The 15,032-nt window shown below is 38.6% G+C and overlaps 1 protein-coding gene across 1 annotated transcript in view; it reads left to right on the top strand.

The window, feature by feature from the left end:
- The first annotated feature begins 242 nt into the window (after window positions 1-242).
- Window positions 243-15,032, top strand: part of ZYG11B (zyg-11 family member B, cell cycle regulator) — a 93,418-nt gene continuing 78,628 nt past the window's right edge. Inside the window, exon 1 of the mRNA XM_045477420.1 lies at window positions 243-495. Coding sequence (XP_045333376.1) covers window positions 493-495 — 3 coding nt within the window. The 5' untranslated portion in view covers window positions 243-492. The remainder of the gene's footprint in view (window positions 496-15,032) is intronic.

Genomic DNA, 15,032 nt, shown 5'->3' on the forward strand with positions numbered 1-15,032 from the left:
CCCATAATTATGACAATGGTAGTAAATGACAATGAGCCAGAAACGCAGGGTCTATAGGTTACAGAAACGAGTAAGTGCTCTAATTTCCTGTTATGACATAATATTTAAAACTCTTATTTTTTAAAAGGCTAGGATTTGAGGCTCCTTTAAGGACCTAGCAGGGGGAGAGCCCAGAGGTCAGGCGCGCGGTCGGGACTCCTCCGCTGAGTCTGCGCAGTGAGAGCGGAGGCGGGGCCAAGCTCAGGCTCGCCATGGGGGTGGGCCATGCGGGGGCGGAGTCTATGCTCTGGATCGGGCTGCGGCTGCGGCTGCGGCTGCTGCACTTCCAGCTTCTGAGGGAAGGAGGCCGAGGCCTGGGCCAAGCCCGGAGCCGCCGCTCCCCGGAGCCTCCTGGAGCCTCCGCGCCGGCTCAGCCTGGGGGCGGGCTCAGGCCCAGCCCGCCGCCGAACCCAGGACAGAGGCTGCACGCCCGAGGACCAGGCCGGCGCAGCCATGGTGAGGGAGCGAGGCCTGCCTAAGCTGCAGCCGCAAGCCACCCTAGCCCCCGCGGCCTGCCCCTCCCTAGCTCTGATGTCCCCTCTGCCCCCTGCCTTTACTTCGCTCCCTTGTTACTACCCCCTCGGCGCCTCGCTTCTCCTTTCCCCTGTTCCCCGGCCACCTGCTGGGGTGACATTACCCCCCCCCCCCCATCACCCCAGCGCTCTCCTTCCCGGTGACACCCTTTTTTATCACCTCCAGTGACAGCTTTCTCTGTCCCCTTTGCCGCCCCCTCCTCGTCCTTTAACCCGACCTTCCTTTTCTCTTACCATTTTGCCTTTTTCTCTGTTTTGGGATCTCTACTCCTCTCTTTTTCCTCCCTATTTTCGCTCCTGCTCTTGGCTCTTGCTTCTTACTCCCTTTCATCATTTTATCTCTACTGCCCCCTCCTCTTCGTATCCTTTCTCCCCTTCGTCCTCTACCAGCCACATTTCCTCTCCCCCTTAATCGGATGTCCTCTCTCCCCGGCTCTCACAGCTGTCCCCATTTCCTTCTAAGGCTTCAGGGGTCTATGCAGAAACAATTCGAGGGCGATTGCTTCCCAGGAACAGTGGGGCTGGTAGATTCATAGGCTTTCTTCTTCCTTTTCTTTTTTGTAAAGGGAAAGGAGGAGATGGGAAGTATTGGGGAGAGCCTGGACGCCTTATTGCCTAATGTTATTGCAAAACCTGGGTGATAGTGTGTTTTGGAGTGAAGCATGGGGTGAGGGCTGGCATCTGTACTATGACCTTTTGAGATATCCAGCCTTTTGACAAATAATTAAACACGTTTTGAAATGTATTTTTATCTTGTGTGTCTTTTAGTGTGGAGGTACAGTTTGGGAAGTTTAAAAATATTTATTTACAGGCTTGACTGTTGCTCAGAGCGAATGGTTTGTGTTTGTTTGGAGGCAGAGACCAGGGCATCAGAAGACTGAAAATCAGGTTGGCAGATTGTGACAATCTCTTTGATACCTTCTGATACCATCGTTTGTTTTGCTCTTTCTGTCTTTAGTTGGGAGACCCTGATGTTTGTACATTTTCTCCTTCCTGTTTCAAAATAAGTTGAAGCTTCAGTTGGTTTTTCATTGAGTTGGGTTACACATGGTTTGCAGTACATTTAATGAACACATTGCCCTATCATATATAGCAATCTAAATTTTGGTCCCTGGGAGGAGTAAGACATTCCTGATAGTCATGTTCTCCTAGGAGGTTAGTCAATTTTTGTTTTTCCTCCATTCGTTTTAGGAAAGTGGTTTATTATAAAATCATTTAATCTGGGAACTTCCCCTAACTGACTACATTTTTAGGTTATTCTTTGTCTACCTCTACAACAACCCTTCACATATAAAACCCATCACACTATCTTTGTGTGTTAACCTGTTTCTCCCCCTGAAATGTGGGTTTTTCTAGGCAGCAATGTGCCTTACTTACTCCTGTTGTTCCCAGCCCTCAGGCCACATACATGGTTGAATGATTCACTTTGTGGCCTCGTTTTCCTATCTGACAAGTATGATTTTAAACTGAAATTTGAGGCAACTAGGGGACTACATAGAAAGAGTGAGTTTGAGAATTTTATTTTTGGTTCAAAAAATAAATTTAGTAAGATGGGATGATCACTTTAGAATAACACACCAAAGAGCTGTCCTGCCTAACACACCAAATTTCTAGGTTTTTCGAAGTGTTGGCCCTCCCACTGAAAATGAATTTATGAGAACAGAGGGAGAAGATTTAAACTCTTTTTGGGTGTTTAGGATCCAGAAGTGTCATTTGAGCTGGGCCTGAAAGATGAATGTGATTATGATAATTTGGGGAAGGCACAGAATGCTTTGTTGTGAATGTGAGTAGAAAGTAATGAGAGTATATTGTAGGTAGCAGGATCATCTTTCTTTAGCATGGAGAGATGGGGAAATGAGGATGTATAGTAGGAAATGTAACTAGAACGGTATATCAGGATGACAGTAATTTCAACTTTGCCTGTAACCAACTTGATTTTCTTTACTTGTTTAAACACATACATACAGGGGAAGGGTGTATGTCTGGAAAAAGTGAAGAGAATGCAAAATAATAGTTTATGAGCTAAGAATGGTCTTTAGAGGCTACTCTATTTTCTTGTGCAATATATGTAGTAGGCAGTGAGTAAATAGAGTTAAACATTATAAAGCTTTGTATTTTAGATTTTTCAAATTTTTCACTGTTGTGTTTTGAATAGTTGTCTAAGACAAGGGTTCTCAGATTTTACCATAAATCAAAATCAGCTGGAGGGCTGTGCCACCACTTCCTGAGTTTGATTTATCAGATTGGAATCGGGCCTGATAGTTTACATTTCTAACAAGTACTCATGTCATGCTGATGTTTCCATTTTGTGACCAACACTTTGAGAACCTCTGGTTTAAGGTGTAGTTCTTTTTTTCCCTAATTTTTTTTGAGTGCCATTGACTGTGTTGGCACTGGGGGTATTACAAATAACAGAACAGATATGGACCCTACCTTTTTGTATATTGTGTGTGTGTGGACAATATAGACATCAAGCAAAAAGAGTAATTTTAAATGTGAAGAGTGCTAAGAAAAGTTGTGGGATCATGGTAGGGGGTAGTCAGGGCTGGCTTCTCAGAGGATTTTACTTTCAGGAAGGAAACCAAAGGATTAAGTTATAGGAGTTGTATCGTGGAAAACCACATAGAAGGAATAGCACAGTAAATGACCTGTGGTGGTACTCTCTCTTGCCTCCTTAACTCTGCATATCCTGCAGTCCTCGGCTCAAGGAACTCAGGGAAACTTCATCTGCCCCACTAACCCCTCAAAGAAAAATCCTAAGTCACAACCTCTCCATTGTGTAACCAACCCTCTTTCATAGAATACATATGAATTGTAATTATGAGAACTAGTCATAAATGCTAACAAGTAATAAATCAGGGTAAAATATAAAATGACATTGTATAGTTGACCCTTGAACATTACCCTTGGCGGCATCGACCCCTGTGCAGTCAAAAATCCCAATATAATTTTTGATCCCCAGAAACTTAACTACTAATAATAGCCTATTGTTGACTGGAAGCCTTACTGATAACATAGTTAATATACATTTTGTATGTTGTATATATTTTATACTGTATTCTTATAATAAAGTAAGATAGAGAAACAATGTTAGTAAGATAATCATAAGAAAGAGAAAATACTTTTTTTTAAGTTTACTTATTTATTTTTTTTTTTTTCAACGTTTATTTATTTTTTTTGGGACAGAGAGAGACAGAGCATGAACGGGGGAGGGGCAGAGAGAGAGGGAGACACAGAATCAGAAACAGGCTCCAGGCTCTGAGCCATCAGCCCAGAGCCTGACGCGGGGCTCGAACTCACGGACCGCGAGATCGTGACCTGGCTGAAGTCGGACGCTTAACCGACTGCGCCACCCAGGCGCCCCAAGTTTACTTATTTTTGAGAGAGATGAGAGTAAACAGGGGAGGGGCAGAGAGAGAGAAAGAGAGAGAGACGGTGCAGAACCTGATGTGGGGCTCAGACTCATGAACCATGAGATCATGACCTGAGCCAAAACCAAGAGTCAGATGCTTAATGGACTGAACCACCCAGACACCCCAGGAAGAGAAAATACATTTATAGTATCGTACTGTAAAAAATCTGTGTATAAGCGGACCCACAGAGTTCAGACCCATACTATTTAAGGGTCAAAGGCATATGAGTGTGTGGCAACTATTTTAGATAGTCTAGTTAGGCTAATGTTTATTGAAAATGATTGTGTTAAGTACTTTATATATTTTATCTCATTTAATCATCATAGCAACCCAATGAGAAAAGTACTAGCTCTGTGAAGGTAGAGACCATGTTTTGTTTGGCTCACAGTTGTATCTTTAACACTCACATAGTGCCTGGTGCATTTTAAGTGCTCAATAAATATTTTTTAAATGAATGAATGACTTTGGGGATGACCATAAAGTCAGAGAGGCATTGTTGAGAAAGGAATGTTTGAATCGGGGGTTTTAACAAGTGGGATTTTGTTGGGTAGGAGTTTGGGAAGGAAGGCCATTCTTGGCAAAGGGACCAGCTTGAGCTTAAAAACTAGGACAGAAGCAGGCATGATGTATTCTGGGAAATATATGGCTTTACTATTGAGGGTGCAGGAGATGAGACTAGGTGAGCCTAAGGTCAGATCATGGAGGACCTTGAGTCATAAGCTCAGGAGTTTTGGCTTCACTATAAAGACCCAGAGTGCCTTGAAAGGTTTTCTTGTGTGAAGGAGTATCATAATTAAGAGATTTTGAAGGTTATCACTCTAAATCAATATGAAACATGATGGGGGGGTAGAGCTATTGCACTAGTCTAGGTGAAATGTAAGTGTATGAACTTTCACTCTAGGCTTATTGTGGTGGTGATTTAAATTGGAGGAAGGAGAATATAAGGAAGTAAAATGTGAAGATCTGGCATACACTTTTTGGCTACGTGAATTTTCCATAGAGGCATTACTGTGGAGTTGTAGAAGCACAGACTCACTAACAGCTTTGCAATTTTGCTCACTGGGCCTCAGTTTTTATATATGTTGCCGTTAAGGATTTATGAGAATATTAAAACAGAGTAAATTTACTCTACCAAAGACTTTATTTATGTAGAGTATGTCTTCCAAAGGTCATATATTAGGTCACCGAAAGAGAATCCGTACTTCCCAACCTTATTTAATTTTTTTAATGGATTTTGTGGTATAAGAAAGGAGAAATTTTGGGGTGCCCGGCTGTCTCAGTTGGCGGAGCATGTGGAACATGTGACTCTTGATCTCATGAGTTCGAGCCCGTGTTGGGTGTAGAGATTATTTAAATAAATAGAAGATTTAAAAAAAAGTAATTTTAAGTAAAATATACTTTATTTTTAAATTATTTATGTAGTTTAATAATACATTGAACAAAACATATTAAAACAAATATCAGCCTTTTCCTATTTAACAAATGACACGTTAATTAAGATAAAGCACTATTTGTCATATTTTAAAATGAATATATTGCAGTGTAGATTGAAATTATGTTTGTGGCATCAAAATAGATATGAAATGACTTTTTAACCTTAAATTTGGAATCCTTGCATTTTTGTACTTAAAAAATCAAAAGGTTTTGTGCTGTTCTGTTTTATTTCTAACAACTTAAAAGAATTTTTTTAACTTTATTTATTTATTTTGAGAGAGAGAGAGAGAGAGACATTGCACACAAGTGGGGGAAGGACAGAGAGAGGGACAGAATCTCAGGTGGGCTCTGTTTGCACTGATGGCGCAGAGCATGATGGCGGCCCAAACTCACAGACTGTGAGATCATGACCTGAGGTGGGATCAAGACTGGATGCTTAACCAACTGCGCCACCCAGGCGCCCCTGTTCTGTTTCATTTCTAAATGACAAAATAAAAGGAATGGTATTAAGCTGCTACTTGCAAGCCTGTTTCCACAAATAAAACATTGGAAGTATAGTTCATTTCCAATAAATGAAGAGTCAAATTGAATATAACTATTACCACATTTCTTGTTTTTTAAGTTTTTATTTTAATTCCAGTTAGTTAACATACAGTGTCATATTATTTGCAGTTGTACAATTTGGTAATTCAGCAGTTCTGTAAATCACCCTGTGCTCATCACAGGTGCACTTCTTAATTTCCATCACCCAAACCTTAACCCTCTCCCCTCTGGTAACCGTCAAATTGTTCCCTAAAATTAAAAGTCTGTTTCTTCCTTTGACCCTCTCTCATTTTTTTCCTTTGCTTTTTGGTTTTGTTTCTTAAATTCCACATATGAGTGAAATCATTTGGTATTTGTCTTTTTCTGACTTATTTTGCTTAGTGTTATACTCTTGAGCTCTATGGCAAAATTTCATTCTTTTTCATTATTTTTTATGGCTGGAGATATAGATATCTCACACGGTCTTTATCTGTTCATCAATTGATGGACACTTGACACTTGGGCTACTTCCATGTCTTGGGTTGTAAATAGTGCTGCTATGAACATAGGAGTGCCTGTATTCCTTTGAATTAGTGTTTTTGTATTCTTTGGGTAAGTACCCAGTGGTGGGATTGATCGTTGGGTAGTTCTGTTTTTAACTTTTAAAGTGATACTTCGCTCTTAATTTTAACAACATTGAAAATAGTAGATATTTCAAGATTTTATTGTGTACAGAGCATACGTGGTATGCATGTGAATTTATGGACTCTACCATACTTAAGGAGTCTGCAGTTTGGGTCCCGCTAGTTTACAGTGGTCCTATAGTGTTGCTAGGGCTGCACAAATTGTACTGTAGAGCTCAGGTGGCAGCTATAATATGGACAGCAATGGGTCTACGAAGATCTGTATCCTGGGTACTTGGCAGTGTCTAGCACATAGTAGGGTTCAGCAAATAGTTGTTAAATGAATGTGTTTTGCATATAATACTAGGACCCTTATTATCTTTTAATCTAATGATCTAATCATTTTATGAGAAACGTCTGCATGCTCAGTAATACTGAGTACACATGTGTTTTTTGTGCTTCTGAGTTTTGTTTACACTGTTCCTTTTGTCTAGGATGCTGTCTTCTTTCTTGACTTCTTGATTTTGAGTGTCTCCTTAAGACCTATCTCCTTTGTGAAGCCTTCAGTTACCTCCAGGCATCCTTGGGTTACTCCTTTCTTTGTGTCTCTCTTGTACTTTGTATTGTTTGTTACACGGAGGGTGGCTGCCTCTCCAGATTGTGAGCTCTCTGAGGACAAGGACAGTAGTGTTTTTCAACTTCATGTTTTAAGCATTTAGCATTATGCCTGAGACATAGTAAGTAAATAAATATTTGTTCAGTAAAAGAGTATGTGTACTTTGTAGAGAATTGCCTAAGGTAATGTTAACTGAGATGTGAGTTATGAAAAGGAAAGAAAGATGAATACTCTGCACAGGTCCCCTGAGAGGAAAAAGAGGTTTGATGGGCAAGAAATGTTGGATCAGATAGTTTCTCTTACTAGCCCCCAAGAGGTGCTTTTGAGCTAGAATAAATGTTTCTGTCCAGAAGAGTTCAACAGGAAGACTTGGGGAAGAAGCCAGATGATTTTGAGATGAATTGCCAAGCAATGTCTTTTTGTATAAATACTTTCCAATTATTTGTCTATAATTTGTGGAGATGCCCTTCCAGAGAATAGCATAAACACAGATAGTAAAGAATCAGTTACTGTTAAATCTAGAGGGGTGGTTAATTATTTAAACATTTTGTTAGCTCTGTGTAAAGATCTTTTGTTTTTCTTTTCCTATCTTTAGTTCTCCCTTGTACAAACATTTTTCTTAGCTCTCCAGCATCTTAATGCCTGTTCAATGTCATATTCTCCTTTTCTAAGGACATTTTTTAAGCTTGAATGTTCTTGGTTATATAATGTCAGGGTTTTTTTTTTTTCTTTTCATAGACCTTGTAACCTTTGGCAAATCATTTCACCTGTGTATGCCTTCATTTAAAAATTTCTCAAATGGAAAAGTTGTGTTTAATCTTCTCTGTGATCCCTTCCACCTCTTAAAAAATGTGATAAGATTCTAGCCAGTTAAGGTAAGTTGTTATATAGTAGATACATTCTGTTAGCTATAGTACTAAGGGGTCAGGGCACTTGAGCTCTTAATCTCCATGAATATATTACCAACTTTTCACACCCCTTCATTCCATTATGTTAAAATTTGAATAGTACTGTAGTATTTTAAAGGCATTTTCATATACGTCCCATTTATTCTTCATTACTATTTTGTGAAGTAGTCAAGATAGAAGTTTAGCATCAATTTTACAGGTAATAAAACTGAGAAGTTAATTTATTTTCCTGAGATCACACAGCTAGTAAGTAGCAGAGCCAGAACTGACTGCAGGCCAGTGTTCTTTCCATTATTAACCTGGCTTCTCTGTTTACCATATTATATTTCAAAACTCATGTTAGTAGTTAGGAGAAAAATAATGCTGAAGTATCTGTTTGAATTAGCGATTCCTAGGATCTATTCATATGTTCAGTGATTACTGACCTGAATTTTTTTGTTTCTTAGACTGTTTTATTACAGGAGTTAAAATGGAAGAGAAGGGTATTTATTTACCTTTCTAGGCCTTGATCTTTTTAAGTAGAACTCTAGCTCCTTGCCCTTTAGCACATAGTTGTTTGCCACACTGGCCAGGCCTTGAAGTGATACATACAAGAAGCTTGTCTTACCTGTGTTTTCATTTGGCATCCAGGGATTTAGAAAAATAAGACCCTATAGTCCATGCCAAATAGTTCTATAAATCTGTACCCTTAGGCACAATATATCTGTGCCCTTGGTATTACCTTCCTTCTTCATTTATAAAATGATTGTGTTTGGGGAAGGAGAAGGTAAAAGGTTTAGATCATATCTAAGGTTATCTTAGATGTTTATTGCTAGAAGTTTGACTTGGTTGAATCAGTAGTAGAAAATGCAAAAAAAACAAAACAAACAAACAAAAAACCCCAAAACCAATAAATTAAGAAGAGATTTCCCATGGAGTACTACTAAAATAAGGAGTCAAAGATTGTCCAGTATCTGAACTTTCTTATACCCGTGAACTCAAATGACACTTGTGTGCCTTTCATTCCCAGTCTTTAATTTCAGGCCTAGACTTAGGACTTAATATTTCTCTATGGGCATACAGTCTTTTTATCTAGGAGTTAAAATTATCTTAAGTACATCTAACAATAAATTTGTGCTTGATTGTTCGTTTGTTCACTCAATAAACATTTAGTGCCCACTGTAATAGGCATTACTTTAGGCTCTGGGAATGCAGCAGTGAATAAAACAGTTCTATTGAGTTTATCTTCTATAATAATAGGTAATATTTACTGAGCAGTTAATATATCAGTCACTGTTCTAAGTGTCTTCCACTTAGAATTTATTTAATTCTGACAATACTCCTATGATGTAGGTACTGTTATTGTCTGCATTTTGCAGATCATGAAACTGAAGCACGGGGAGATTAGGTACTTTGCCTAAGATTTTATTGTTTTGTGAGTGGAAGAACTGGCACTTTAAACTAGGCAAGCTGACTCTCAAACCACCACTTTTCAGAACAGTATTATACAATCCTTCAGGGAGATATCAATAACAATTTTATTTTTAATCATAAAATTGTCAAGTTTGTAATCTTTGTAGTCACCTGGTTTTTGTCCCAGTCTTAAGAAAAAAAATCATCCAGGGATACAAAAAAGAAAGGAGCACTATCAGAGCCATTTGTCTTCTCTTGGAAGATTTGTCAGGTTTAGGAACATTTCAGGTATGTTGAGCCTGAACATATGTTCAGGTATGTTCAGGTATGAGTTGGAACTGAGACAGCTACAAAAAGCCAGGATCCTAAAATGTCTACACCGTTAGTGAAAAGGTAGCATAAAAAATATCTGTTTGGGGTGCCTAGGTGGCTCAGTCAGTTAAGCATCCGACTTCGGCTCAGGTCATGATCTCACAGTTCGTGGGTTTGAGCTCTGCTTTGGGCTCTGTGCTGACAGCTCAGAGCCTGGAGCCTGCTTCGGATTCTGTGTCTCCCTCTCTCTCTGCCCCTCCCCTGCTCACACTCTGTCTCTCTTTCTCTCAAAAATAGATAAACATTAAAAAAAAATTTTTTTTTAAATATCTGCTTGATGGTGTAGGGAGACAAAGAGGGTTATTTGTCTTGACATGGACTCTGCATGGGAAAAATCTCTCGAGAATTTACAACCAACAACCTGCTGTCCTACGTGTCTGAAACCTAAATTTATATTACTTGCGTGACATCATGGCTAGTAAGAAGGGAATATTTACTGAATAATTACTCTGTCAGGCGTTGTGTTATGGGCTTTGAACATACTTTCTCACTTCATCCTGACAACAGCATCATGAGGTAAGTACCAATATTACCCCATTGTACCAAGGACAGAACTGAGGGTCAGAAAAGCTAGAGAGTTTACAGTTTAACACCACTAGAATTCAAATCTAGGTCAGTATTCTTCCTACTCACCATAATGCCTCTGGAAAGGGTACTTCATGTTTGTCCCTCAGCTGCCTCATCTGTAAAATAAAATTTGCAATATTTTCCCTTTCATTTCGTAAGACTATTGTGTCAAATGAAATAAAGAATGTGAGCTTCCTTTGTTTACTGTAAGCCATTGTTACCAGCATCATCCATAAAGTATATTTTTCTTATAATTAATCAAAAGAGAGGCCTCAATATTCAGTGATCCTGAAAGCCCACAAGTTCTGTCTTAAGGAATTAAGGCAATTTTGATACTTTTTTGTATCAGATGTTTCCTGAAGTAGTATCGTTAGGAGAAATAAAATAAGTTTTGAGACAAGTTACCATCCAGTAATTTACTAATTCATTCAAGAAATAACTTATTGGCTGCATTTTATGGGGCTTTCAAGAATGAAAGAAAAGATGCCTGATCTCTTTCATTTTTTGTCATACCAGCAGTAGTGGAAGCCACAGTGCCCTCCAACAGTAGACTACAATTGTGATAATAGACAATTCCCAGTGTCCCTCACCTTCCCACTTGGTAGGAATGAGTGGGCCACTACTTAGAATATTGAAATGCTGCTTTGCCATGACCCTGGCAACATAGTAACAGATGAAGCTTTTAAATTTATAAAACAAACCAACCTACAAAATACATAACTAAGTCATGGGAAAGGGACTGAGAATGCCTTTCCTCTGAGTGTTGTATAGATGACTAAATATTTCAAGGAAAGAGAATATAAGGAAGCAAAAAAAAAAAAAAAAAAAAAAAAAAAAAAAGGAGAGATTAAAAGAAAGCCATGAGAAGGTTTAGGAAGAGCTAATGAGTGTCAACATGAGCTTCCTCAAAGACAGACCCTGTAGCTTCCAGAATCCCTTGAGTAATGAGGTCTCTTTTTTGGTTAATTACAAGGAAAAATACACTTTATGGATGTCCCTAGTAACAACGTCTAAGAATAAAATAGTATATTCATATCCTTTATTTCATTTGATTCAATAGCGAAAGGAAAAATATTATAGATGTCATTTTGTGGATAAGGAAGCTGAGGCACAAAATGAAGTGCCTTTTCCAGAGGCTAGTAGGAGGAATACTGGACCTAGGGTTTTAAAGAGCAATAGATAAGGAGGGATCCTCTTGTTGTTGGGGTGGTATGGAGCTAGGTTCTGTAGAAATGGAAAGCCATCCAAAAAGATACACTGCTATGTAAGACATATGTCTTTTATGGGGCGGGGGGTGGGGAGAGAGAGAGAGAGAGAGAGAGAGATGATATCTCGGTAAGACATTTTCTTGCTCTTAGAAACTAGTACTTGCCACAAAAAGTAGTCAAGTGGAAAAAACTGTTTTGAGGAACTATTCTTTTTTTCCCCTGGCTTCATTATCCCACACCCCTAGCTGTGCCATGTTCTTATAAGAAGCAGCGTTTCAAAAGCAGGGAATCTGCTTACAGGTAGTTCACGTATTCACAGACTCAAGTAGACAGGCATTTGCTCTGTGCCAGAGTAGGGGATATAAAAATGGGTAAGGCATGGATCTTAACTCAGTCGTTTTCAATTTGTGAGACAGAAAGCTCCTCCTGATAGATGATGAACTGTTCTAAACATCCTTTCCTAACTCCTAGGGGCTGGTAAGTGATGCAGTTCCCCAGACTTCTCATTTTTATATCTACATACGAGAGAACTACTTAGTGTGTAATTAAGAATTACTGCAATTTAGGGGCACCTGGGTGGCTCAGTTGGTTTCACGTCCGACTTCGGCTCAGGTCGTGATCTCATGGTCTGTGAGTTCAAACCCCGTACTGGGCTCTGTGCTGACAGCTCAGAACCTGGAGCCTACTTCGGATTCTGTGTCTCCCTCTCTCTCTGCCCCTCCCCCGTTCATGCTCTGTCTCTCTCTGTCCCAAAAATAAATAAATGTTGAAAAAAAAAATAAACATTAAAAAAACCCTACAATTTAGTAATCATAAGCTAAAGTTACCAGATTATGAGTTAACTGAAGACTAGTCTTTAATGAACAAGTTTGATACTTGGAAGCGTTGCAAAGCTCCTACTACATATGTACAAATGTAGCTTGTTGGATTTCCTGTAATTTCTTGAAAGAGAGCTTTGTAATCAGTATATCAATAGTCTTGAGTTGGTACTTTTTTATTGTTGCTAGTTTTGTATCTTAATTATGAACTGTCATTAATTTAACTTTATTATTGGTATCATTTGTTGTGTTTCATTTGTTAAGCTAGTGTGTGGTAATGTGTATTTGCATTAATAGTACTCTCCACATAAAAGTTTCCCAATTTAGGGGCACTTGGGTGGCTCAGTCAGTTAAGTGCCTGACTCGATTTCAACTCAGGTCATGAAGACCTGGGATCAAGTCCTGCATTTGGCTCTGCACTGACAGCATGGATCCTGCTTGGGATTCTGTCTCTCAACCTCTCTCTGACCCTCCCTTGCTTGTGTTCGCTCTCTCTCTTAAAAAAAAAAAAAAAAAAAGAAAAAATTTCCCAATTCAGATTTTGACAATGTATTGTTAATCAAATAGGAAACATTCATTTTCTTGTTATTAAAACATATTTATAAAATTTCCTTGTAATGATACTTAATTGTTAATTTCCCCCTGGAGCTTGGGAACCAAGTAAGCAGTGCATTTTTTTTTGCCCCACCTAAGTGATCCACAAACAAAAAAATTTGAGAGCTACTAACTTTCTTTGGATTCATAGTCTAGAGGGGGAGACAGCCATCTAAGAAAAAGTTATACAATAGGTGACTATAATAGAACTATATACAAACTGTAGTGTGATTACATCTGTGTGTGTTTTGGTATATGAGGAATATCATGGAGGAGTGGGCATAATGTACTGGCTTTTGTAGAAGGAACAGGAATTTGATAGATGGACAGACGGGAAAGGGCATTCTAAGAAGAGGGAACAGCATATATAAAGAAAGGGAGGCATGGCTACCACTGGTAACATTCCTTCTCCGAACATCAGTTTCCTCAACAGAAATAATGTCTATTCTCCTTAACTCACAGAGTCATGATGATTATTTTGAAAAGGTTTTATAAATTGAAGTGCTAGCTATAGCACTTCCTTCCTTTCCTTCCTTCCTTCCTTCCTTCCTTCCTTCCTTCCTTCCTTCCTTCCTTCCTTCCTTCCTTCAACATTTCCAACATTTGAGAGCCTTTTGTGTCTCTTGTAGGTAATGTCACGTCAAGACCTCTTTTGACATCCTTTCATTCTAGTCATTCTTTTCCTCTGTTTTGTTCCTTCAAGGCCCTGCTCTGTAATATCTAAACACAGGTGTAGAAGAGAAGATTTGTGTATATACCTAGCTTTAATAGTAGGAGAAATTCTTTAACCGCTTATATATAACTGTTTAAATTGTGACCTATGTATCTAGTCTTAACAGTATCATAATCCATGGACCATAATCCCCCACAGCCAAAAAGTCATTTCAAAATAAGTATAAGTCTTTATTTGTAAATTGTGCAACATGTGAAGTAGAAGGGAGTTCACAGATATGCTTCTCAAAATTCTCTTTTTATTTCCTGTCTGCTTCCCTTATACATCATAGCTGCTCCTCTGCTTTTCTTCTGAAAACCCTCCTAAGGCTCCGTTTCCAAGAGTCCATCACTAGCAGATGGTAAAACCTGTGGGGAATGTAAGACTACATTGGGAAAGGGTGTAAGAGCAGTGGTAAGAAGTTACATTATGGCCAATTCAGGAATAATATTGTGCCCATGCACGTGTGTACACATACATGTTATCATTCAAAATTAAAATGTTGTTACTGAGTCCAATCAAATGTCTGTTTTAGTTTGAATATGAAACTATTATATTGAAAAATATCGTCTCTGATAAAATGACAGTTTCTTGGTTGTTTTATAATACTCAAAAAGCAGAAACAAATACAGCTTTTTTGGTTTCCATTAATTTTTATTTTTGTCTTTTTTCCATTTTTAATAATTTGATATATTCAGAAGACCATATGAAACATATATGTAAGTCATGAAACATAGTAAACAAATACCTAAAAACCTAGTATCCCAAGTTAAGAAATAGAGCATGACCACTGCCATTTTTTTCCCTGTGTGCACCATTCCTTTATGCCACTTTCCCTACCTTTGAGGTATCCTCTGTCCTATTTTATTTCATGTCTTTCCCTTGCTCTTCTCTGTAGATATACGACAGCATATTATTTAATTTGGAGGCAGCTCTCTAATCTTCTGAAATGCTTTTCAGGCAATATAATTTCCTATGACTGTATAGATGTTTAATTAAAATCCTGCTGCATATATTTTTTATTTAACTTAGGTTAATAATTTATTCTTAGTGTTTTGCCATGTCTTTAAAATTTATTCAGAACCATACATATTGCTGTGTAATATTCTACAGAGTTGATACACTATGATTTGCTTACCATTTCCCCCTATTTTTTTTTAAAGATTTTATTTTTAAGTAATCTCAAAACCCAACGTGAGGCTCGAACTCACAACCCCGAGATCAAGAGTCATGTGCTCTACTGACTGTGCCAGCCAGGCACCCCTCCCCCTATTTTAGACA

The sequence above is a fragment of the Leopardus geoffroyi genome, chromosome C1, assembly GCF_018350155.1.
Source record: "Leopardus geoffroyi isolate Oge1 chromosome C1, O.geoffroyi_Oge1_pat1.0, whole genome shotgun sequence".
NCBI lineage: Eukaryota > Metazoa > Chordata > Mammalia > Carnivora > Felidae > Leopardus > Leopardus geoffroyi.